The 23,568-nt window shown below is 47.9% G+C and overlaps 2 protein-coding genes across 2 annotated transcripts in view; both read right to left on the bottom strand.

The window, feature by feature from the left end:
- The window catches only part of CAPN5 (calpain 5), a 57,403-nt gene that overhangs the window by 8,845 nt on the left and 24,990 nt on the right, over positions 1 to 23,568 (bottom strand). Inside the window, exons 3-8 of the mRNA XM_050333409.1 lie at positions 13,282 to 13,413; positions 3,398 to 3,606; positions 2,775 to 2,967; positions 2,017 to 2,210; positions 1,060 to 1,137; positions 361 to 556 (exon numbers count right to left, since the gene is read on the bottom strand). Coding sequence (XP_050189366.1) covers positions 361 to 556; positions 1,060 to 1,137; positions 2,017 to 2,210; positions 2,775 to 2,967; positions 3,398 to 3,606; positions 13,282 to 13,413 — 1,002 coding nt within the window. The remainder of the gene's footprint in view (positions 1 to 360; positions 557 to 1,059; positions 1,138 to 2,016; positions 2,211 to 2,774; positions 2,968 to 3,397; positions 3,607 to 13,281; positions 13,414 to 23,568) is intronic.
- Positions 8,367 to 13,097, bottom strand: OMP (olfactory marker protein). Its single transcript, XM_050333158.1, is given in 3 exon segments — positions 8,367 to 8,930; positions 8,932 to 9,076; positions 13,012 to 13,097. Coding segments are annotated over 3 exon segments (795 nt in total).

Here is a 23,568-nt window from a genome sequence, read left to right as displayed (position 1 = left end):
TGGGCAAAAGAACTAGAATTTGATCATTCAGATATCCAAATTGTTGGAAATGAGTCCTGGCTCTGTTTGACTGGAACCAGCTAACACTGCTACCCTGTGGCACAGTTTGCTATTTGCTTGTGCCAAGATGGTCTACACCAGGCACTTGGATGCAGTCTCCCTGATAAAAGGGATAAGGTTAATAGAGTTGGCCTGGATGGTGGTCATGCTGTGCCAGGAGGCTTAGCCAGAGAATGGTAATAAACACAATTAATCTATTAGAGGTCTGGTAGCCATTTTGGTCTTCTAGGTCCCTGTAGGAGATTTACACATTTGGAAGCATATGTGGAGGCTCCAGAAGGCCCTCTGCTCCATACTCACCTGGGGGTTCTGTAAAAAGGTGTCCTTGTGGTTGATACAACCTCCAGAGCGGTTTTTCAAGGGGTCATTGCTTCTGGTCCATGCTCCATGTAGCACTGCCTCTTCCCAGGTCTTGTGGATGCTCAGGTAGGACGTATTGATCAGACGGCACTTGATGATGTCCGTGAAGTATTTGCAGAAATCTTCGAAGGTCATCCTAAGTCAGGAAAGGGCAGAGCTGGGTTATGCTGCTTCATTCCCTGGAAAAGTACACTGCAGGAGTTTTCTTGATCAGCTGTTAGAGAGTGAGGGTTGTCTCTGATGGCTGATGAATAACAAAAGTTATTCCTCAAATATCCCCAAAAAATATGGAGATACCTTTATCTATACATGCAGTAAGTACTTCTTCATTTTAAACAACAGAGCTATGTGTTTTGGAGTAGGAAAAGCAGAATAGTGCCTCTTTCTCAGTGAGGCTGTTAAGTTCAGCCCACTTATACCAAGTTCTCAGTATCCTGGTGAAATGGTTTGGCCCCAGTATGATACAGAGCAGCTTGCAATCCTAGGGTCGTGGTCATCCAAAGATAACCCCTCACGGACTCAAAGAGAGGGCTTGGAAGGCTGTTTTCTCTGGATTGCTGTATACATGGAAATGACACACATGCTCCATGGGGTGAGAGGATGCTGTGGGCATGGCCCATGGTGATAGGAAGGACTCACCAGAACTCTCCATCATCTTCCACTGTCATTCCCATTTTCTCTCTCTCACTTTTACTCACTTTCTGCCACTCCTCAGAACTGTGGGAACAGAACAGGATCATTACTCAGAGGCAAGGGGACACACAAGAATTCAAGAGGCACAAGGACTGTATAAAGCTTCAGCTCATTCCCCATGCTGTTCTGATTAGATCATCTTCCAAACATGGGGAAAGTCCAGCATGGTTTGAAACTTCAACTTCCTTCCTGACCAGCGGAGTTGAACCCAGCCAGTACAATCAAATCCTTTTCAGTGAAGATAACAAAATTGACTCTGGCCAAAGGTTCTGGTTACACCAGCCCGTGGTTCATCATCTCATCTCATCTCATCCACAGACATCACAGCAGTCAGTGGTGGCAGAGATTGATTCTGTTGGATGTTAATTTTGCTAGAACAAGACTGGGAGTGGAAAAGTGAGCTATATAAACAAGCTTCATTAGTGTGAACATAGAATCATAGAATCACAGAGTGGTTTTGCTTGGAAAGGACATTAAATATCATCTCATTCCAACCCCTCTGCCATGTATGGGGACATCTCCCACTAGACCAGGTTGCTCAAAGCTCCATCCAACTTCACCTTGAATGTTTCCAGGATTGGGAAACATTCCTGGAAATGCTTCTCTGGGCAACCTGTACCAGTGCTCACCACCTCACAGTAAATAATTTATTCCTAATACCTAACCTAAACATGCTGGCAACTTCACCACAACATCCACCAGAGCCTTAATGGGAAGGTCTGCCAAGCTCAGACACCTCTACCCCAAATGAAATAGCAGATTTAGGACATGGGTGAAACAGCATCCCAGAGCTGCCCACACAACGTTAACTTATGGGTGTGGATGTAGTCAGATTGTCCCAAGTCTCAAGGCTTGCTCCAACCCAACTTTTCCCACCAAAACAAGCTGTCCATCCCAACTCACGTGTCACTCCAAGGGCCGTTCCACTCCCGCTCGCCCCACGGGTTGCGCATGCGGATCATGTCCAGTTTCTCTGACTTGAAGAAGGACAGAAGGCCGTGGCCCAGGCGGACCTTCCGCACGTCCGTCACCGCGTACGCGTGGCCCTTCACCAGGCCGCAGGCCAGGCGAGCCTCCATGTCAGCTGCTGACGTGGCCTGGGCAGGGGACACAGACAGTGCTCAGATCAGAGGGATACGACTGCCTTTGCAGGGACTGGGAAAGAAAGAGGCTCAGATTTCCCAACAGGTTTCTTTAAGCCAAAAAGAAGAGCATCAACGGTCAGGGAGAGAGAGAGCCAGTTGGCAGATGTCTCAGATGACATTTTATGTGGTAGATCCCTTCTGTTCTTCATCTGTTCCATAAGGACCCTGAGCTCCCATAGTGACAACAAATAAAGCTCATTCTACTGCATATACTGGGAGGTCTGGCACCCAGCACTTGTAGAGATTTCTGCAAGCAGACACCAAAACACCTTTCTCTGGAGTGAATCCCCTCCTAACATTTAAAAGGTGGTGGGATGAATCTGGGCTCTTGGACATAGAAATGAGGAATGAAGAGGGCTGGCATCCAGGATTCACTGCTTTTGCTGTCCACAACAAGTCAGAACCCTTGGCCGAAATTTATCTCATCCAATTTAGAAGTTTACAATCATGTGAGACAACTGCATCCTAAAATACCTATTCCCATGGGACCGTGATCATTCCGGTAACCTTGCTTACTTTAATGGAGCAGCTGATGAGGCCTCCCCGGTTGTGCACCTTCAACACGCGCTCAAAGAGGAGGTTTCGCTTGGCTTCATCAGTGATGTAGTCCCCTTCAGTCAGGTCAATAGGTTCAGAGACACCACCAGTAAAATCTACCAGGGCATCAGCTGTGTTGCCTCCATCCAGGGCCTCATAACAGCCTGACAACCTGAAAGAGGGTGAGAGGGATGGCACAACAACTTTGGCTTGACATTTTAAGGGGACTGGGACAATTCTTGGGGAAGCCTGGGGAATGGAGATTTGTAATAAAGCTTTAAGTGGGTGAGGACAGCCAGCAGGGTGAAAAAATAGGACCTGTGTTCCTTGCAGCACTCCTGCTCTCATAGGACCAAAGTAAAAGAAACTTGAAATCTCTAGGACAGGTGTTGCTTAAAGAAATGTTAAAGGATATTTTGCTTTGAGGATAAATTAGGCTAGAGAAGGTAGTTTTTTCCTTAGTTTTTGTCTGTTTGAGATATGTACTACTACTGCCCAGGAAAGCTGTTGTTTCCACTGCTGCAAACCAACTGATGAATGAATAGAGAGGAAAAACAGAGTGCTCATATCCCAGTTTGTCCTGCGACAGCCTCTGTACCTACTTGGCATATGCTTTCTCCACCAAGGCACACCAGAATTCGTTCCTGGAGTTGGAGTGGCAGTAGATGAGCTGATTGTGGAGTGTGGGCAGGCGGTCATCAATCACCACATCCAGCCACTGACCGAAACGCCAGAACTGGAAGTGGAAGATGCCTGCGTAGCTCTCAGGTTTCTCAGGGTTCCACTCCTGCTCCTTCCAATCTGGGATGACCTGTAGAGAGGAGGCACATATACGCAAATTATTCACTTTTTTCTGGGAATAACTCTCATCCTTGAACTAATGCAGATAATATTAAAGACAAGGAAGAACATGAGAGGAATGGATTTGCTTTCAGCCTGCTAGGGCTAGATTTTGGACCTGGTTCCTCCAATGCAGACTAGATTAACATGTACTGGAATAGCTTAGAGTTCACTGCCCCTTGGAAGATGGAGTTAAAGATCCTCGTCCTCTTTCTTGTAACACTACCCTGGGCATCTGCTGCCATCCACTTCTGCAGACAGGCTATTGGAGCAGAAGCATCCTTAGTCTGAGCGGGGATGATTACTTTTATGACCACACTTTTGTTCCTTTTAGTGTCAGTAGGGTACCACTATGAGAGCACACCTTCTTTGATTCTCCTACTTGATTCTGGTGTGATTTGACAGGCACAAGAGCAAGTGTTGTATTCATCTACCTGATGCCAGTGAACAGGCAGCAGACACTCTGAATGTGTCTAATCTGTTAAATAAAATCCCATCCCCTTAAGGTCTCCATTCTTCCCTGTCAAGAGCTACCATGCTCATCCAAGCAAGCATGGGGAGGTAACTTGTTGAAAGAAGGAAAAGAAGGCCTGGGTTGAAAGAAACCCTATAGCAGCTGAGAGGCTGAGGGTGCACAGGTTTGGTGTCACTGCCAGTGGGACAAGCACATAAGAAGTATCAAAGTCCATTCATGGCTGCAGGCACCACTAGCTTTTCTTTGGATGGAAAATTCACCCAACAACTGGGACAGAAATGAGCACAGCCAAGCACAGATGCTACATATGGGAGCATCTGCATTGTACTTAGAACCAGGACACAGAGGCCCACAGCAAGAAACTACTCACACTGCAGCTTGTTGAGGGTGAAGGCAATGCGATTTTACTCCATGGCCAGGACAGGCTGTGAGGCCACTCATAGTTAATCTAGTTGATAGTGACAAGTACTGACTGATTCAGCTGCAGTAATGTGACTGACTGTCCACACCTTTGCTTCTTTACTTACCTGCTCCCAAGGCATCATGACCTCAGTGAGGAAAAACCCCAAAGTGCTCATAGGAGCATGCATTATGTTCCAATACACCAAATAATCACTGTCCTGTGGAGACAGCTGAGAGTGTTGGGATGGGATAGGAGAGGACACAGCTACGTTGCATGGAAAGAGGCTCTTCAGGAAGTCTAGGGACATGGTGAGACCACCTGTACTGTGCTTTGGCCCTTGTCCAGCTGCCAGAGCCTTCTGCCTTTTTTTCTGTGTGCTGTCACAAAGCAGTAATCTTGCTGAGTGAATTCTCTCTGAAGAGCACTCTGACATCTTAGCTTCTAGCAACGACCCAGACCAGGCCTCTTATTGCTCCTACATTGAAATATTAATGATGCCATCAACTCTGCAAGCTCACTGGCACCGTGAGTTGTCTGGATCAATAGAAGCAGAGCAGACAAAGCCATGAAAAAAAGCCACTTTTGGAGGGTTTGGCGTTTTCCAGGAGTGCTAACAGCAACGTCCCAGAGTCCTTCTTGGAGAGTGCCAGGAAAGATCAGACAGTCCTCCATCAGTGCCCATCAATTCCCTCCTGACTGGAGCTCATCCTAATGAATAGTCATAGAGGACCATCATGCTAATCAACTTGCTATTATTGTGGGCTTAGAAATGATCACAGCATTGATTAGAGGCAGCTTGTCAGCCAGAGTGGGTAGCAATAGCTTCCAGCTGGCTGGTTCTGAGATTTGCTGCTGCTGCTGGTTGGTAGGAGATATCAGTCCCCACCATCCTTCTCCATTCCTTCACCCGAGGACAGTGCTGAGAACACCTTCCACCACTGAAGGCAGCAAAAGATGTCAGCTTTCATCCAGAGGAGGATGCAGCAGCAAGGACTGGTCATGTTTCTGCACTGACCCAAGAGGAAATGAGAGAAGTATGATCTCCAGAGATGCTCCATGCTTGAAGAGCATGTTGTGGACCACTCATCCTGGGATTGCACTGAGTCCTGGACTCAACTTGGTTGTGTGACACTGGGGCAGTGGAGGAGACCACGTCTCCTTAATCAGTCAACTGTGCTGCTTTTTGCTTAGAGGCTCCCAAAATCTGGAGTTTCAACACCCTTTAGTGCGACAAATTTGCAGTGCAAGGGCTCACAGATGGGTAAATTGGGAGCTCAGAAACACCAAGTTTATTTCCCGAAGCTGATTCAGGGCTTTTCTCAATTTTCTTAAGAGTGGCTAATTAAGAGAAAAGGTGCTTGTGGCCCTGAAAAAATGTTCTGATTAGAAGGAGGAATCGCTAGGTGCCAAATCCTCCAAGCCTTCTGCTGGGAACTTGCCAGCTCAGGATGAGGAGGGAGGCATCCAGCTGTACCAATTTGCTGAACCATGGGACAAACTGGGATGAAATTTGCCTGGGAGATGGGACAGGGCAGTGTTTCTGAAAGCCTTTATGGGATGCTGATACTGTACAGGGAGAATTTCAGTGACCAGTAAAAAGAGGCTCATCTTCCCTGCAACAGAGAGAGATCACACTGCCCCCCTCAACTCCCACTCCTGCTCTAAAGGAAAGCAGGATCCACCTATGAATCATTGCCTCTTCTCTGCCCAGCTTGAAACCCCTCCCCAAACCACACAAAACTGTTCAACACTCCATGAAGCCTTTCACAGAGAGAAGAATGTAAATGCTCATTTTACATTTTATAGGAGATAAAAAGAGGCAGCTTCCAAAAAGAACATGAATAAGACACATACAGCCTCAATCTTAAGAGGAAACTCATTGGCTAGGGTTTTATTTACTGTGGTACATCACTACCCAGCGAGGCAACTGCAGCAAGAACTCTACCGCAGCAACGTAGCAATGGCATGCAAAAATCCCTTTGGATGTTGCCAGTGGCTCCTGTTATTTGGTCTAAAGTGGTTTGTAGCCAGGAGCTCTGATCTGGGATGCACAAGGAGAAGTCCTCCTATGGGAAAGTCTGCCAGGACCCTGGAAGTGGGGTTGGCCAACAGTGGGTCCATGCTATGGCCAAGCAGGGATGCATCCACTTTTCTCTCTACTCATTGAGTCCAGCATTTCTTGGGGTCTAAACAAAGACATCAACTTCTCCAGCAGTGTCCATGGCATGGCTGTATGATCTGAGTGGTTGCTGAGCTTTGGTTGTGGGCAAGACTCCAAGCTCCCATCATCTCTCCAGCCAGTATCTGATCGTCCTGCTTTCCTTCTCCTCTCTCCTTGGCATAGCTTGTGCATATCATTTTGTACATTATTGTTGGGCTGGGGAGGGCATGGAGTTGCATCTCTGGAGGATTTGAAGAAGAGGACTCTTCTAGGGCTGGTCTGCACAAGTCAGCAAGCCACAGGTACAAAGTCCCCTTGTCCTGGCCTTCCCATCACTGCTCTCTCCTTACTTATCTTGGGAAAATCTCAGGCCAAACCTTGAGAAGCACTTACCTACAGTGGAGTGCAATCTGAGCAAAGGACCAATTGTAATAATATTTAACTCTTTCAAGGATTTTTTTATCTGTGTATCTCAAGAAGCTTCACTGAAGTACCCTCCACTTTTTGATGGAGGAAATGTCCAAAGTCAGTAGTTTATTCACAGTCATGGGACAAGCCAGGCATAAAACACCCTCCTGCCCCAATACTTATAAAGGTACCACTACCCTCTGCTCCCACACATGGCCACCCACACACCGTTCCCTGTGTTGTAGAGGGTAGGAGACACTGCTTTCCAGGGACAGCAGCAGCAGGTTCCTGCTCTGTCGTTTGCAAAGTGCTCTGCAACCTCATGGCTCTGTATAGACACTTGAGAATAAATATATTCATAGGTGCTCTAGGGACAGTACAATGTGAAAATTTGCTTTGCTGCAGGGGTCTCACTGCTGGCTCAGACCTGAGACTCTGCATTCACACCTGCTCCAACCCACCTTGGGACCAACAAACTCCAGGCAACACAAGGCAAGCTGGAGAATCCGTCCCTGCAGTGATCCCCAGCAAGAAATGGTGGTGACAGTCAGGAAAGGGCCAGTCCAACCTCCCAGTTTGTCCAGTAGGTTTGCAATTTGCAGAATACAAGCTATGTCTAAATGTATTTCAGCTTCACAGCAAGCTGGATTCTCCATGGGACTGGTCTTCGGAGACACCAAGCAGCCACAGCCGCAGTAGGAGTCACTGCAGCCTGCAAGCCTGCACTCAGCACCCTTACTAGGAGTAGAAATCCATTGCAAACAAGCTTTCCCTTTAATGTCTAGGATGGCAACTGGAAGGTAGGGCTCTCTCCAGGGGTCTCTCCTGTTTCTAGTATGGCAAATATTTATTTTCCCATCAGGTTCTTGGTTACGCAGTTGCCACATTACAAGGGCTTAGGGCAGCCTTATATTTCCAAGCCAGCAAGACCCTGCACCAGTCAGACCTGGTGAATCTCCGATGAATTCACAAGCACACTGTCTTATACTCCAGGCAGTGCAGCAGCAAGCTCATGGCCCCCTCCTCCCCATCATTCAGAGAGAAGACAGCACGTCTGGGGAACACTTCTGGGCTGAAGCGCTCCAGAAGCACTGAGCTGTTCTCCACTTTATCACAGTGCCATTCCTCATTAAAAAACCAAACCAAAACAAACAAACAAACAAAAAACACAAACCAAAAAACAAACAAACAAAAAAATCAAACCCACAATAAAACAACAAAGAATTGAGCTGAAAGAAAAATTAAGACTGAAGCACAGCTGGAGCGAGGCTGAGCAAGAGAGTATCAGGCTTTAAAAACAACGGAGCCCTTCAGCTGAGCTGGTTCGAGACCATCGGTGAAAGTGAGGAGGAAGTACATCACCTTGCGGATCTGGGCTAATTCTGCTATTCGTTCCCCAAATTCCTGGGCATCTGCCTCATTGCACTCCACCTCCTTGGCCCCTGGCTTCTTCCAGAAGATTCCTACTGGCTCCAGCAGCTGCCGCTTCATAAGGTGAGTGAGATCAGGAGTCCAGTGTTGGGAGGTGCCAGTCATTGTGACCTTTCCAGGTCTCTCCAGCTGGATGTCCCAGCGCAGGAAGCGCAGTTTGTGCTGCCGGGTGAAATCCACTCGGTAGATGTGTTCATTGGGATGCAGCAGCTTCTCACCATCCTGGGGCCTCATGTTTTTTTGTTGCAGGCTCTGGAATCGCAGCCGCATGCGCCGGGTGAGCTGTTCATCGCAGATGAAGGGCAGCTCAAGCATCCTTGCCTCAGCTGCCATCACCTTGGCTACTCCCCTGCTATGTTCTCAGCAATGTGTGGCTCTCAAACAGGACACACAGGCGGAAAAATCTGACAAGGTCCTGGAGCTGGTGCCCCCTCTCCACGGACTCAGCAGTGCTAGGCAACACAGGCCAGTGACGCAAAACACCCTCCGGTGCTTCCTCTGGGTGCCTTTCCAACTTGTTTGCAGATTCTAACTGATGGTGCTGCTGTGCTGTGCTGCATAATCTATAGGGAAGGGATGTCTGATGTCAGCCTCCCTGGCAACCTCCCTGACAACCATGGCTCCTTATCCCAAAACAAAGGTGTGCAGCCAGGGATGCCACCTTCACATGTCTGAGTGGTAGTAGCTTTCTCTGAGTGTAGGTTCATGGTATAATTCAGGTTGGAAGAGACTCTGGAGGGGTCGGTCCAACTTGCTGTTCAAAACAGGGCTTTCTTCAGGTAAGTCACTTGGGGCTTTGTCCAGTGCCTCTTTGAGCATCTCCATGGACAGAGTTCCCACAGCCTCTCAGGGCCCCTCTTCCAGAATCTGACCGTGCTCATGCTGAAGATAAGCTGCAGCTTGTGCTGTTGTCTGTCGTCCCCTGACTGTGCATCCTCTGCTCCATCTTGTCCGCTCTCTCCTATCCGGGTTGGATGAGGCTCTGAGCAACCTGGTCTAGTGGAAGGTGTCACTGCCCATAGCAGGCAGGTTGGAACTAGATGATATTGAAGGTCCCTTCCAAGCCAAGCCTTTCTATGGTTCTATTATTAAGCAGCTACACTCGACAATAAGCTCCCTCTTCCCCTTCCCTCCTCCTGGATGCACAAACCCACTTCCCTACAGACCCTTTTGGTGCCTCACATGAGGCTGTGCCATCCAGAAAAAGACACAAGAGCTCTGAGGGACAAATTGATTTCGAGTCAATGAGTACCAAACTAACATGACCCTTGTGTTCTTTTCTGGATGGCACAGCTGGCAGGAGTCAGGCTCCACAGTGCTCCTGCAGCAGCAGGTAGGCAGCAACATCCCCACGTTGTTCTGCGTGCCTGAACTGGCACAAAGTTGGAGAGGGTGCTCAAAAGTGGGTTTCCCTTTTGTGTGCCCAGGAAAGGGGAACTCAGGCATAGTCTGTTCCTTAATGCTTGTCTCTCTGGGCCAGGTAGAGAATTGGGCCCAAGATACAAGCAACACAAATAAAGTCTTTACAAGCTCTGATGCTCTAAACCCACCAGAGCACCAGCAAGACCACCATGCTCAACCTGGAACCACCCATTCCTCAGCAATTGCTGGGCATGCCTGTGGACACCATCCTGTGCAACCTGCTCTGGGTGAACCTGCTTTAGCAGGGCAGTTGGACTTCCCACAGACAACCATTCTGTGATTCTGGGAAATCCAGAGCACAGTACTGTGCTGATGGATGGGATACAGGGGGATAGTGCTGAATGCATTTCTCTGTGCAGAGTGCTGGGTGGCTCCAGGAGGCTGTGCATCCTGAAGAGAGATGTCATGCCAAACCAAGTTCTCCTCTGCCAAGTGCTCCCATCAATGACTAAACCACAGACAGGGTTTTGGATGTGCCATGGAGAGGACATGACTCCTGCAAGCATTCCATGGTATCTTTGGGGTATGATGACGGCTTTGGACTTGGAGAGCACTGGGTTTCAGCACAAAGCTTTAGACATGTTGTAGAGTCAAAATCATTTGGGTTCTCTCTGTCCTGTCTGTGATTCAGATTGACCTCTGCCATATGACTTATTTGCAGGGCAATTTGGGAGCTCAAACAGGGTTAAATGAATGCCATGAAACAGTTTTTTCTATAATATTTTTACAAAAGGCTGTGCCAGTATTTGCACTGTCACACTTGACTCATGAACACCCACTATCACTCCAGGGGCAATCACTTCGACTTCAAGAAGAAGTCCCAAAAAAGACCACCAGAAGCTGGCCTGGTCAGACAAGACACAGACAACAGGGACCCAAGGTGGGTCATTTTCCTAGGAATTGTCCTTCAGTCACCATTCTGCTGTTACTCCCGAAGACCTTGAGGACAGAGTCCAGAAAGCTAAGAGTTACACAGCCCCATCCAAAAGGACAAATGACCCTTCTGGCTGTTCTCTGAGCTCTTGCCTCACTTGTTTACTGGCTTTAAAACACCTTTAGCAACAGCTGTTGATCCTTGGGTTTTAAATGTTAAAACCACCTTCAGGTAACTCTGGAGACCTTTTTGAGCTGAGCTACATGTGACAGTGTCATATGGATCTTGCTTGGACGGACTTATGTCTTTTACCCCCATATGTGGTAGCAGTAGAGGAAGCAATGACCTTGTATGTGGTGATGAACACACTGCAGTGGGGGTCCAGCTCCCAGGCACCACGCGATGTTCCTTCTCTGTCTTGATGAGGTGCAAGATCAGCCTTCAGGGGGAAGCGATAACTAACCACATGTTACGGAAGACCTACACAAAATGGACTTTGGAAGGTCAGTGTCCTCAGAGCCATCTGCTTGTGGTGCCCCAGCCAAGCCTGCCAGGCACTCTGGAAGACACTAAGCAGAAAGAAGACCAGATGGTGTGATGGAAATGCAGGGGTGTCTGAACCACTTGGCTTCAAAGCCTCGCCCCTGTCCTTTGCTTGTTGAGCAATACCAATGCAACCTGGGGAGCACAGGTAAAGATCCAGACAAACCTTTAGACAAAGTGCTGCTGGAAATTATTTAAATCCCCTTATTTCAATGTCTTAATTTCTTTTCGTAAGAGAAAAGAAACCTCTGAAGGTTCATAGAAAGGGTGTCATGGAGCCAGATCACACCTAAAGAAATGTTGGGTCAGCTAGGATGAAAGAATTTAGAAAACAGCTCTAAATTAAATTCCTACTTTTTATTCCCTATCCTACTCAGTGACTCACACCACACAGCCATAATAGGAAACAGGGACATGGAGAGAGCAGGGTGGAAGAAAGTGTGTGAATAAAATCATGTCATTGATACATACAGATGTGGGATGCAACAGATGTGCTGGTCAATCCTATTTCCTAGAACGTATTCCCTCTCCCCACACTTGAGAGAGAGAGTTTCACTGCATGAAGTGGAGCAAAGGACACTCAGAGCCTACATTACATCCTGGTGTAAATCAGGAAAATATTTCATAGTAGCAGTGGACCAAGATATCTGGGCTGACATTTCAGAGATTCTAAAGCCTGCATTGGCATCTTTCAGCTCTTCCCAGACTGTGAATGAGGACATTTTGATGTTCAGGAACAGTATCCCAATTGCACGTGCGACCATACCAAGGACCAAGGGGCCCATTATTTCTGTCTCTGAGATCTTCAGAAAGTAAGAAATTCTTTACTGTGAGGGTGGTGAGACAGTGGCAGAGGTTGCCCAGAGAACTTGTGGATGCCTCATCTCTGGGAAGTGTTCAAGGTCAGGTTGGAAAGGACTTTGAGCAACCTGATCTAATGGAAGGTGTCCCAGCCTACAGCAGGGGGGTTGGAACTAAATGGTTATCAAGGTCTCTTCCAACCCATATCATTCTATGATTCTATAAAACAAACCTTTCTGAAAGAAAGGAGGAGACAGGCAAAAAAGAGCCTCTGAGAGTTAAGGGCATGGAAAATGAGAAGTCACAAACACCCACAGCCAAACTGCCCTGGGAGGAAAAGCAATATCATTGGCAAACTGAAATAACGAGGTGTCCAAAGGGACCCAGCAACTGTATGGTTGGCATTTCCCAGGGCAGAGCTGGAAGTGAATGGTGAGGAGGGAAGACAACTTTCCTGCTCACCCTTGGGAGATGTTGGTGCCGAGGAACAAACTAAACAACCCCGTGCACCACCCCTCTAATGAGAGCCCCAAGAGTCACCACAGCTACCATGTGAGGAAGCCTTATGGGTTATCCAGAAGCCAAAACAGCTATCCTGTTCCCGTATAAAGAAAAACCTTGACTTTAACAGGAAATGGGGGTGCTGCAAGAAATTCCTGAGTCTGGATCATCACAGGAAGTAGAGACTGAAAGTACCCCAGCACACAGAGCAGATACAAAGGTGTGGGGTGGAAGGAACTCTCTCAGATCTGTGGCAGTAGGAGGCTGTGGGTGAAGCAGGTGGTGCTGTCTGCACACACCGGCTGCCTTTTGCAGCAAAATCTAGGAAAAGGTGCTTGCGACTTGCTGGTCTCTTGCCCTACGATGATGCACACCTGAACCAGAGTCTGAAGTCCCTCTGCCTTGGCTTTAATAGGGCTGACATCTTCTATAGCTGAGGACATGGTGGAGATGAGCACAGACCTTCCAAGGATGTGATACTGAGCACCTCTTTCCTCCCATACCTCTCTGGTTGCTCCCCACGTCTGCAGCCCCTCACTCTGGTGCCGTTCTTTGGTGGCTTTCCAGCCCACAGTACATTCCCATACTTGAATATATGTTGGATCCCATACTTGAAAGAACACTTACCTTCTGCCACAGAGACTCCCGGGATGCCAGGGAGGAGCAGGCAGCCACAAACCAGCAGTTCCCAACCTGGCCCTGGTGTAAGTCATGGGAGCTGATCCCATCCACAAAGAGACGTGGATCATTGCAGATTTCCTGTAGGACAGAAATAAAACAGATGCACTAGGTAAGTGAGCAGACAGGGAAATCAGAAGCAGGGTTTCTTGTCAAAGGAAAATCACTCCCTCTCTTCCTCAGCCTCTAGGCAAACCTGACCTGCAGCTTTCTGCTGGCTTTGTTCATCATGCTGGTGGCAGAAGGACACTGTCCTGCCTTCTGCTCTCTCCAGGACATGGGCAGCATCACTGCCCAGGGGACACCAGACTTACTTCCTATTCTGTATCAGCATCAGCACAGCTTTAATTATCCCTGGTGATAATGGGACGCTTTCACACCATTTCAGCCCTATGCCCCATCCGCTCTTCTAAGTCGCCTCTTTCAGATCTCTCTACTCTGTGACTGCTTTACCAGCTTCTCCCTCTCTTATTTTGCTGTGGAGAGCATGACCCAAAAACACTGCCTCCAGTACTGAAACCTGTGGATCCATCCAAAAATAAAACCCTGAAGGAAGAGGGCAGAGACAGGCATTTAATGATGAATTGTAGTGCCTAAATCAGATGGTTCCCCTAGGAAAGCTCAACTCAGACTGAGGTCTCAGCCATGGCTGCAAAAAGACAAGTGTCCTTACCCAGGAGGTGTGTCCTTACCCAGGAGGTCTGTCCTTCCAGATCCTAGCACAGCAGATGAAAAACATTTGCTGCCAAAAGCTTTGCAGCTGGGCCAGGAGGATAAAATGCTCATTCTGCCACCAAAACCAGGATGGTGGATTGTGCACAGGCACCATGAACGGAAAAACTTGGGTAGGAGGCAGCTAGGAGGTCATCTCATGCCTCCAAGTGCTCAGGCACCAAGCACATCAGCTTTCCTCTGCCCAGCTCCTGCCAGACTGCCCTCCCTGCTTCCCACTGCCTCTTAGAGCCTGGCCAAAAAAGCACTTAAATAACAGAGGGTGTTAAGCAAGCTTTAGATGACACACTACTCTTTTTAAAAAAAATATTTTCTCCTGATCAATCCCACTTGGAAGGTCATGTCCAGCTGGAGGCTGAGAGCAGATGGGACAGACAAAGAGCTGAAAGAATCTTTTCCCCTCTGTTACTATGTTTAATTTGAAGAGGAAAAATGAAAAGCAGATTATCTTTCTTCCCCCACCTCTCCCAGTTTTTCAGGCTGGTTGCACCCAGTAAAGTATGTTCCCCCATAGACTTTGTGTATGAGGACTTTTATTGCCTCTGCCCATAGAATCATAGAATGGTTGCAGTTGGAAGGAACCTTAAAGATCATCTAGTTCCAGTCCCTCCACTGTGGGCAGAGACACCTCCCACTAGACCAGCTTGTCCAGGACCCCATCACAGGGAGGAAAAGGAATCATAAGTACCTCTGACTATTCTCACCTAGCCCAGCCAGCACTGTACACCTCAAAAATAAGCCAAGCTCCATCCAGAAGCAAACTGAGCAGGATCAAACCCAAGGGAGAAGTCTAATCCTCTAAAGTTGGCGTTGCAGGAGGTTGGGATAAGCGCTAGGGGGAGGCAAACTGCCACCATCAAAGGCAGGAGCCACCTGAGCCTCTCAGCATCACTGAGTGCAGACAGGTGTGGGAGAGAAGCCGTGGGGTTTAGCTCCTGTTTCATACCACCAGGGAAGCACCCAGCAACTGGCAATGTGTCTGTCCTGCCTGTTGGTGATGGGGATGTCTGCAAGGTCAGCTCTTTGTGATCCTGCTCTGGGCACCTACTCTGGGCACTTGCAGAGGCACCGTGTTTGCCTCATCTGAGGAACGCACCTGCCCCTTCTGCCCCTGGGTGAGTCTGCAGATTACAACAAAGGAGTCGCTTGATATTACACAGAGAGGCAAGAACATGAAAGCATGAGAAACATTGAACAGTTTGGGCTGGAAGGGACCTTTAAAAGGGCATCTACTCCAACAGCCTGGAATGAGTGGGAACATCTTCAACTGGATCAGGTTGCTCAGAGCCCTGTCCAACCTGACCTTGAATGTTTCTTTGGGATGGGCCATCGACCACCTCTCTGGGCAACCAGTGTCAGTGTTTCCCTACTCTCACTATGAAAACCTTTTTCCCTACATCTAGTCTAAATCAACCTTCCTTCAGTTTAAAACCCTTACTCCTTGTCCTGTCGCAACAGACCATGATAAAAAGTTTCTCCTCATTTTTCTTATAAGCCCCCTTCAAGTGCTGAAAGGCTGCAGTAAGGTCTACCCTGAAAGGCAGAGAGGGGCTGCCCCGCTTCCCTGCAGAAGGACCACACAGTACATTCAAGACCTGGGATCGAGCTTGGTCCCAGTGGACTCCTAGCGATCCTAAGCACAGAATCACCAAATCAATGCAGTTATAAGGAACTTCTGGATATCATCCAGTCCACCTCCCTCTACTAAAAGCAGGGTTGCCCAGGACTGTGTTCAGTCAGGTTTTGAATATCTCCAGGAATGGAGACTTCACAGCTTCTCCAGGGTGAAGATTCATAGAACCATTAAGCTTGGGAAATACCTCTAAGATCATGGAATCCAGCCATTAACCCAGCACTGCCAAGTCTACCACTAAACCATGAAACCATGTCTCTGAGCACCACATCTATACATTTTTTAAACACTTCCAGGTATGTGATTCCACAGCTTCCATAAGCAGCCTATTCCAATGCTTGACCATCCTTTCAGTGAAGAAACTTTTTTAAATATCCAGTCTTTGCACAGGGGAAGGCAGCATTGCCTCCTTGTTCTAAGGCTGCATCAGGGTAAGTCTAATCTCTGGGTCAGCCTCCCCAGCAAAACCTCCTGAGAAGGTTTGCCATATTGCTTAGCCTAGAGCTTCCCAATACCAAATTACTTGGATTCTTCAGACCCCACTGAAGCTGCTAGGCTTCCACTCACACATTTTGGCCCTAGTCTACACTGAATGGCCTTCAAGCCACAGGGATGACATTCCCTGTGTGCTCTGCCTGTACTGAAGTGGGAGCAAAGGACTAAGGCACTGCTTCAGCAAGGCTGCAATTCTCCCTGGATTGCATGGAGCACAATGGGGTACTGGTGTGTGATGCAAAGCCCGCTCAGAGCCATGGAGCACCATGCCCACATGCAGAGGTGGGTGATGAAAATGAGACCAGTGAGAACTAGGTCAAAAAGCCAAGAAAAGCTTTGGAACATTCAGTGTTTCTTTTCCTGTGAAAAAAGCTGGAAGTGATAAGGAGCTTGTTCTGCAGCCTGATGGAATTGCAGGGCCTGGGCTTGGTATGTGCAAAGGGAGGAGAGAAGCAGAGATGCTCTGATCGGAGAAGGTCATGACCGTGGCTTCCTCCCCTCCCTCCCATGCAACTGACAGAAACCAGGTGAGCAACAACATTTACCCAGGCGGGCACTTCTCCAAAAAGCAAACACCACGTCACCCTCCCAGCACTACAACCCTGAGAGAAGAGGGCAGCACACCAACGTGCACACCCACACACACCCTGGGGGCCTTTTGGGTTCAGGCATCAGCCATCACAGACCCAGCTCAAACTGCCTTGTGGCACTTGAGGCTTCACCAAACTGTGAGTCTGTCCTGTTCCTTCATCTCATTACAGCCAGATTCTGTGTCCTGGCTGCTTGCAGTCTGGACACAGATGGAGAGCAGCAAGGAACAGTGCAGGGAAAGCCAAAAAGCTATGGCTGCAGGGAGGCTATGACTTTGATGTGTTGCTCTTAACTCTACCTTGGCTGAGAGAGTCAATCATGTCTCTTTACCCTCCACAAGAAATTGTCTTAGAAGAAGAATAATAGAATCATTTAGGTTGAAAAATACCTCTAAGATTGTCAAGTTCAACCATTAACCCAGCACTTCCATGTTCACCACTAGACCATGCCCCCAAGTGCCACATCAACGTGGCTTTTTAATGCTTCCAGGGATGGTTACTCCTAAGCACCATCAGAGATGATCTGCCCTTCCTAAAAGTGCCTGCTGAAATGGCTGCTAAGCTCCAGGCAGCAAAACACAACTTAGAGAAAGCCTATGTGGATGGTTCTGTGGAAATATACAGCCTGATAACACAGGGAGGGCCAAAATAGTGATTCAAAGTTCTGATGATTCATATCCTTCCTTCTGCAAGGAATGTGGGACAGAGGCGGAAATCAGGGCTGAGAGAGGACTTTGAGGTCCCTGTCGATGAGAGGCTGATTGCAGAGGTCTGGCTTATGGGAGCTCAGATCAGGCCAGTCTGTTCCCTCCAGGTTCAGGTTACTGAAGTCCATTAAGGGAAGAAAAGACCCAATCAGTGCAATTATCTTGCACTTGCTGGTGTAATTTTGCTTCCCACCAAAAAGCATGTGGGATTTCCCTTTGCTCTCCCAAATGCACACAATTTTCTTGCAAATGTGTTTAAACCAGAAAATATTTTCCTTGTCTTCTCCAGCTAGACCAATTCCAGACAGGCAGTAAGGAGGAAATAATCCTCTAATTGACATTACAATTGGTGACTGTCTTATAAATGTTTCCCAGTTCAGGTTTCTGATATTTAGATTCACTGGGGATCTGGATCGCATCAAGCCAGCTGTGGGGAGACAAAGAACTATGAAGGATGAATAACCATGGGAGATACAACATCTGCTGCATGCCAGGACCATTTTTTGCTAACAAGATTTTGCAAGGAGCAGACTAGTCTAATTGCATTGCAGAGCCTGGCTGTTTCAGAACAATGCCTTCACTCAGACTTGCAAAATCAGCAAAATAATCTATTAGCATGGCTGTGCTTCCTCCCTCTCAGGCAATGGGGAACTGAGAGGATCCTGTCTTAAATGTCACTCACACAGAGAAGATAGCAAGAGGCCCCCAAGCACGGCAAGTAATGGTGACACAGCTGACACAAAGGTCCCCACGCTGCCCTGCTGCAGGTACCTGAACTGGGATGTGATTTTGCAAAAAGAGAAATTAAAAAAATTTGTACCAGAGTGACAGAGGGAAGGGAAATAGGGTGATTTTCAAATACTAGGGGTTTGTGTTTTCAGAGGGATTATTATAGAATCACAGAATCATGGAAGGGCTTGGGTTGAAAGGGACCTTAAAGATCTCCTAGTTCCAACCCCCTCTGCCATGGGCAGGGAACCTTCTACTAGACCAGGTTGCTCAGAGCCCCATCCAACCTGGCCTTGAACACTTCCAGGGATGCAGCAGCCACAATGTCTCTGGGCAACCTGTGACAGTGTCTCACCACCCTCACTGTAAAAAATTGTGTCCTTGTATCTATTATGAATCCATCCTTTTTCAGCTTAAAACCATTATCGCTTGTCCTATTGCTACAGACTCTACTAAAAATTATATCTTTGGTAGCTCAACTTCACACACATCAAAGGGTAGGTTTGGTTGGGAATATCTACACCCTACAGAACTGTTTGTGGGGGTTTGTACTGTCTCAGTCAGGCATCCCTAATGCTAATCCACCCACAGTATCTCAGCGTATACACATTTGTATTGTTATCAGCTTCCACACCACGCACAGGGGAACACTCCACCCACAGCAAACATGACTTGCTTGTAAAGGAAGGCATCAAAAAACCACGCTCCCGCGAACTCCTTGATTCAGCTTGTGTACCACAGCACCATGCTGTGCCATTTGTTTTGGCACCAGGAAGAGCAGGAATGGTGGCAAGCAAAATCTAAAGGTCAATCTGCAGGATGTTGACAGGTCCCTCTGCAGTTTTGTCTTCCGTGTATCCGAAATACAAAGGTTACCAAAGAGGTTTCAGATAAAGCAATAAGAGGTGGAAAGACACAAGGTGCTGTGAGAGTACTGCACTTCCCCATGAGCAGGTGGAGAGGGATGAGAAGGAGACTGACACAAGTGCAGAGACCCCAGACCCATCACTTCCATTCCTCCTACACACGCTCTCCAGCGATACACTCACCATTGCTCAGCTAAGACTTCTTCAGTCCCTGAGCAGCCAAGACTGACGGAGAGGCTAGCAGAGCCTGGCTTTTAGCATCACCACACATTCAGATACAGGTCTCCCCAGACCATCTCTCCTACAGTGAGTAGTTTTTACGTGTTGGGTTGCAGAGCCACTAAGAAAGCCTGCCAAAGCAAGAAAGTCTTTACTGACAAACTGGAGCGTGGGATGCTCAGAGAGGTGAGATGATGTGCCAAAGGTTACCCCATCCAGAAGCAGAAGTAGCTCCCCTTGGTCTCAAGTTCCAGTGTAGCCTGGTCACCACATGAGCCATCCTTCCTTTACAGAAATGATGTCACCCAGCTCCTTTTCATGCTGCATCTCCTGAGCCAGCCTGACCCTTACGAGTGCACACAACTACAGACTTGAGAAGTGGAGAGGACACTGAGCAAATGCAGCTCTCACAGATGGCTCCATGTGGATCTCCTTCCTTTAAATGCCATGTATGCACGGGGCTCTAGTGAGCTACACCAGAGAGGTGGAGGAGGAGTAAAACAATAGGCTCCCATGGCTGTTTTAACTTTAACACCCTATGACAGATACACCACAGTGCTTCTGGCCTTCTCCCAAGACCCCCTACTCTCCATCATTTCCCAGTCTCGAGCTCTCCTACAAATCTCCTTTCAACAGCTTCTCTTGGGACAGTGCTAAGGACTTGCAGGGGGAAGAACAACCCTGCTTTGGCAGCATCACGGGCTAAAAATACACCCACGCTCCAAAGCCCGTCCTCTTGCTGTAGCCCACTCTGCTCTCAGTTGCTGCTGTGCTTCTAGTTGTGGGGTTTAACATCAACCAGAGGAACTGCTTTGGCTTGAAACTATATGCACCGGGCCCCAGATGTGGAGGTTCAGGCATGTTGGTACAAGTGAGCAACCATGAACCACAGGCACAAGCCATGAGGATGCTCCCCATGTTGTACCACTGTCGAGCCATCAGTCCCCACCCTGAATGACGTGCTGGTGGGTACCTGCTGGTGGAAAGGGAGGAACCTATTCAAGTAAGCCCTGCTGTGAGAAACCCCAGTATTTTGGAGGGAATGGTCCAAACCCACCTGTTCACCACAGAGCTAATGTGAAATCCTGGAGCAAACTGATGTGGCCATGAGCTCAGGTGCACTGCATCTTCCTCCAAGCAATACAGTAGCAGCTGAATGCTGCCCTGCCTGAATCCCAAATCCTGTGTCTCACTGAAAGACAATCTTCTAAAACAGGATTTAGGAATCTAAATTGTGCAGGGGTTTTTTGTTGATTTTGTTTGTTTGCTTTTAATTATCCTAAGAGTCAAGTTATTGATGGGAAAAGAAAGAAAATGAAGCTGCAAAGGAAAACTACCTCCACACTCCACTGTGCTGCTCAGACCAAAACCTCCTAACTACTCTTCCATGGGGACACCTCCCAAACTCCTTTGAGCCATACTGTCCCAGGGTGAGGAACTACCCTTTGGTTTGTGATTGTGTCACATTCAGAGCACACCAGCACCTCCCTCTGAGAACAGGGCTTGACCCCACCACAATCTAAATTAATCCCTGACTATGCAATGATGATGAAGAATAAGGTTATCATGAGTTAAAGCCATTTAAAGAAAGTGCCTTCCAGCCCACGCCTATTCTGGTTATTCATACACTGGGTGTAACCTTATAAACAGAGAAACCTTTTTATGAGAAAACCACCATCTAGAAGTGTGGACTCATGATCTGTTAACTGGGAGAAGGGACATTAATTCCTATGTAACTCTTTCAGTGGCATTTGCATCAGGTCACAGTCAATAATTAACCATGATGTGCTGGTGGGTACCTGTTGGTGGAAAGGGAGGAACCTATTCAAGTAAGCCCTGCTGTGAGAAACCCCACTCTCCATTAAGGTGGTTTGTTCACCCTTTTCCTTGTTTGAGGGGAACTGGGAGGAATGAATCACTGAGCAGTGTTTTTTTCCTAAAGACACAGCAATATTAAAGACGTGGGATGCCTTGTTTTATCTCTCCGTGAACACGCAGGCTATCCCCCCTGAGCTGCAGTTTCTTGCCTTGTTGGTCAACACAGCTCCTGCTGGCCCCAGGTATTTGGGTCCTTTACTAAGAGACAGACACTGAGTTGCTGGAGTGTGCTCAGAGAAAGGCAACAGAGCTGGCTAAAGGTCTGGAGCACAGGCCAGATGAGGAGCAGTTGAGGGAGCTCAGGGTGTTCAGCCTGGAAAAAAGCAGGCTCAGGGGGGACCTTACCACTCTCTACAACTACCTGCAAGGAGGTTGTAGCCAGGTAGGGGTTGGTCTCTTCTCCCAAGTAACAAGTGATAGGAAAAGAAGAAATTGCCTCAGGATGCACTAGGGGAGGTATAGATTGACTATTATGAAATTTTTTTCCCCCAAAGGGTGCCCAGGGAAGTGGTGGAGTCCCCATTCCTGGAAGAATTCAAAAGACATGTAGATGGGCCAGTTGGAGACACAGTTTAACGGGGGACCTGGCAGTGTTAGGTTACTGGTTGGATTTGACAATCTTAGAGGACCTTTCCAACTTAATGATTCTATGGTTCTATCACCCAAATGGGACAGATGCTTCAGCTCACCCTTGCTGACCTGATTTCCTTTTGTGAGAATCCGAGCAAGCCACCACCAGCCTCAAGGAGTCGTGCTGGCTTCTCCCTGTCCCCCAGGGCCTGGTAACTGGCTGAAGCACCAATCTCCTGTGGGGCACCTGAGATTCCAGGGCCAAAAAGAGGGTGAAGCCAGAGCGCTTGGCAAACTCCTGTGAGAGCACCACCTCGTGCTCTTTTGCCTGCACTTTCTATGCCAAAGGACAGTCTAGAAGGAATGCGTTGGTGGGTTTTCATAGGACATAAACATCCAGATGAGGACGTGAAGGGTTCAACAGATCACACAGCTTGGCACTGTGCTGTGCAGGTTTGGCCCTGGTGGGCTCAACTACGAAGCATCTGTCCTGGGTGCCAGGGCAGTGCCAACATCTCAAAGTTCTGTCCTGTCTCAAGAATGCTTTGCATTTCCCTCCACTTCTCCAAGTGCCCCAGCTCAGGACTGTCTTGTCCATAGGGGTGCTCAGGGCAGAGCAGGGAGCCGAGTGCTGGGTCCCTACAACCGCACACCGCAGCGGGACAGGATGCATGCTGGGGACAGATGGCCATGAGCACGGGTACTACAGTCAAGCAGGGCAGCACCAGCCCAAGGAATTAATTCACCCATCACACAGTGTTTGAGCACACATAGGTCTAAATGATTGCACTGGGTTAAGTACCTTCACTTAGGACAGAAATCCCACCTTACCATACTTCCTTTCTCGGCATATTTCAGTCTGCCTCGTAAACAGGTTTGTAATCTTTGCAGGGCTTTTGGGGCAGTATTTGCAGAACCTCTGTGTTTAATTATATATATCAGAGGAGAAACAGTGCCATTCTACTCACTGCCAAATTGTGTTGGGGGTTTTATTTTAAAAAGGGACAACTTGGAGAATTTTAATGTTCTGTACAAATAATTCAGATGGTGTCAAGTTGTTTGGCAGCAAGGGAAGGACAAGCCCTTGCCCTGGGGTGTTTGCAAAGACAGACACTCACTGCATTTATTCATCCACAGTCAACCCATTGATACTCCTAGATTGGACAGGAGTCCAGGCTGTGCTGAGCAAGGCAAGAAAGAAAGGTGATGGAGAGAGGGGTGGCACCTGTTTCTCTATAGGTGTAGGTATCCCTCTGCCCCAACCCCATGTGCATTGCAGGGTTACTATAGAGAATAGAAGAACCACAGAAAAAATCTGAGTTGGAAAGGACTTTCAAAGATCATTTAGTCCAACCACCCTGAAATGAGCAGGGACATCTTCAACTTGATACCTTTAAAGACGCTGGAAGTACGGAAGCAAGAGAGTATGCACAGAAGTTTCAAGGGATGTATGTTGAAGCTAAGCAATTCAATCCCTCCCCCCCAAAAAAAAGATTTGCAAATCCTAAGGTAGGGACTGGTCTTTAAAGCAAGTGATCCAGAGCCACACTGGATTTTCCTCTCCTGGAAAAATAAAACTAGATCATGCTTAGAGGAAGCAAGTCAAGTTTAGTTCAACGGGGAGTTAATTCAAGGAAGTGCTGTGAACTCTTGTTACGCAGAAATCAGACAATGCATGGAGAAGTGTTCCTTCTGGCTTCAGATTTGACAGACCAAGGAAATGGCTCCGGTTTTGCTCCACAGGGAGGGTCAGTCTGGCTGTCGTTCTCCCACCAACTTCCTTCTTTTTGTTTTTTTCTTTAACCCCTTCTTGCAGC

Source organism: Myiozetetes cayanensis, unplaced genomic scaffold (assembly GCF_022539395.1).
Source record: "Myiozetetes cayanensis isolate MyiCay16 unplaced genomic scaffold, myiCay2020 scf5-8, whole genome shotgun sequence".
Lineage (NCBI taxonomy): Eukaryota > Metazoa > Chordata > Aves > Passeriformes > Tyrannidae > Myiozetetes > Myiozetetes cayanensis.
Note: the sequence above shows the minus strand (reverse complement) of the source record. Positions and strands in the feature narration are given on the sequence as shown.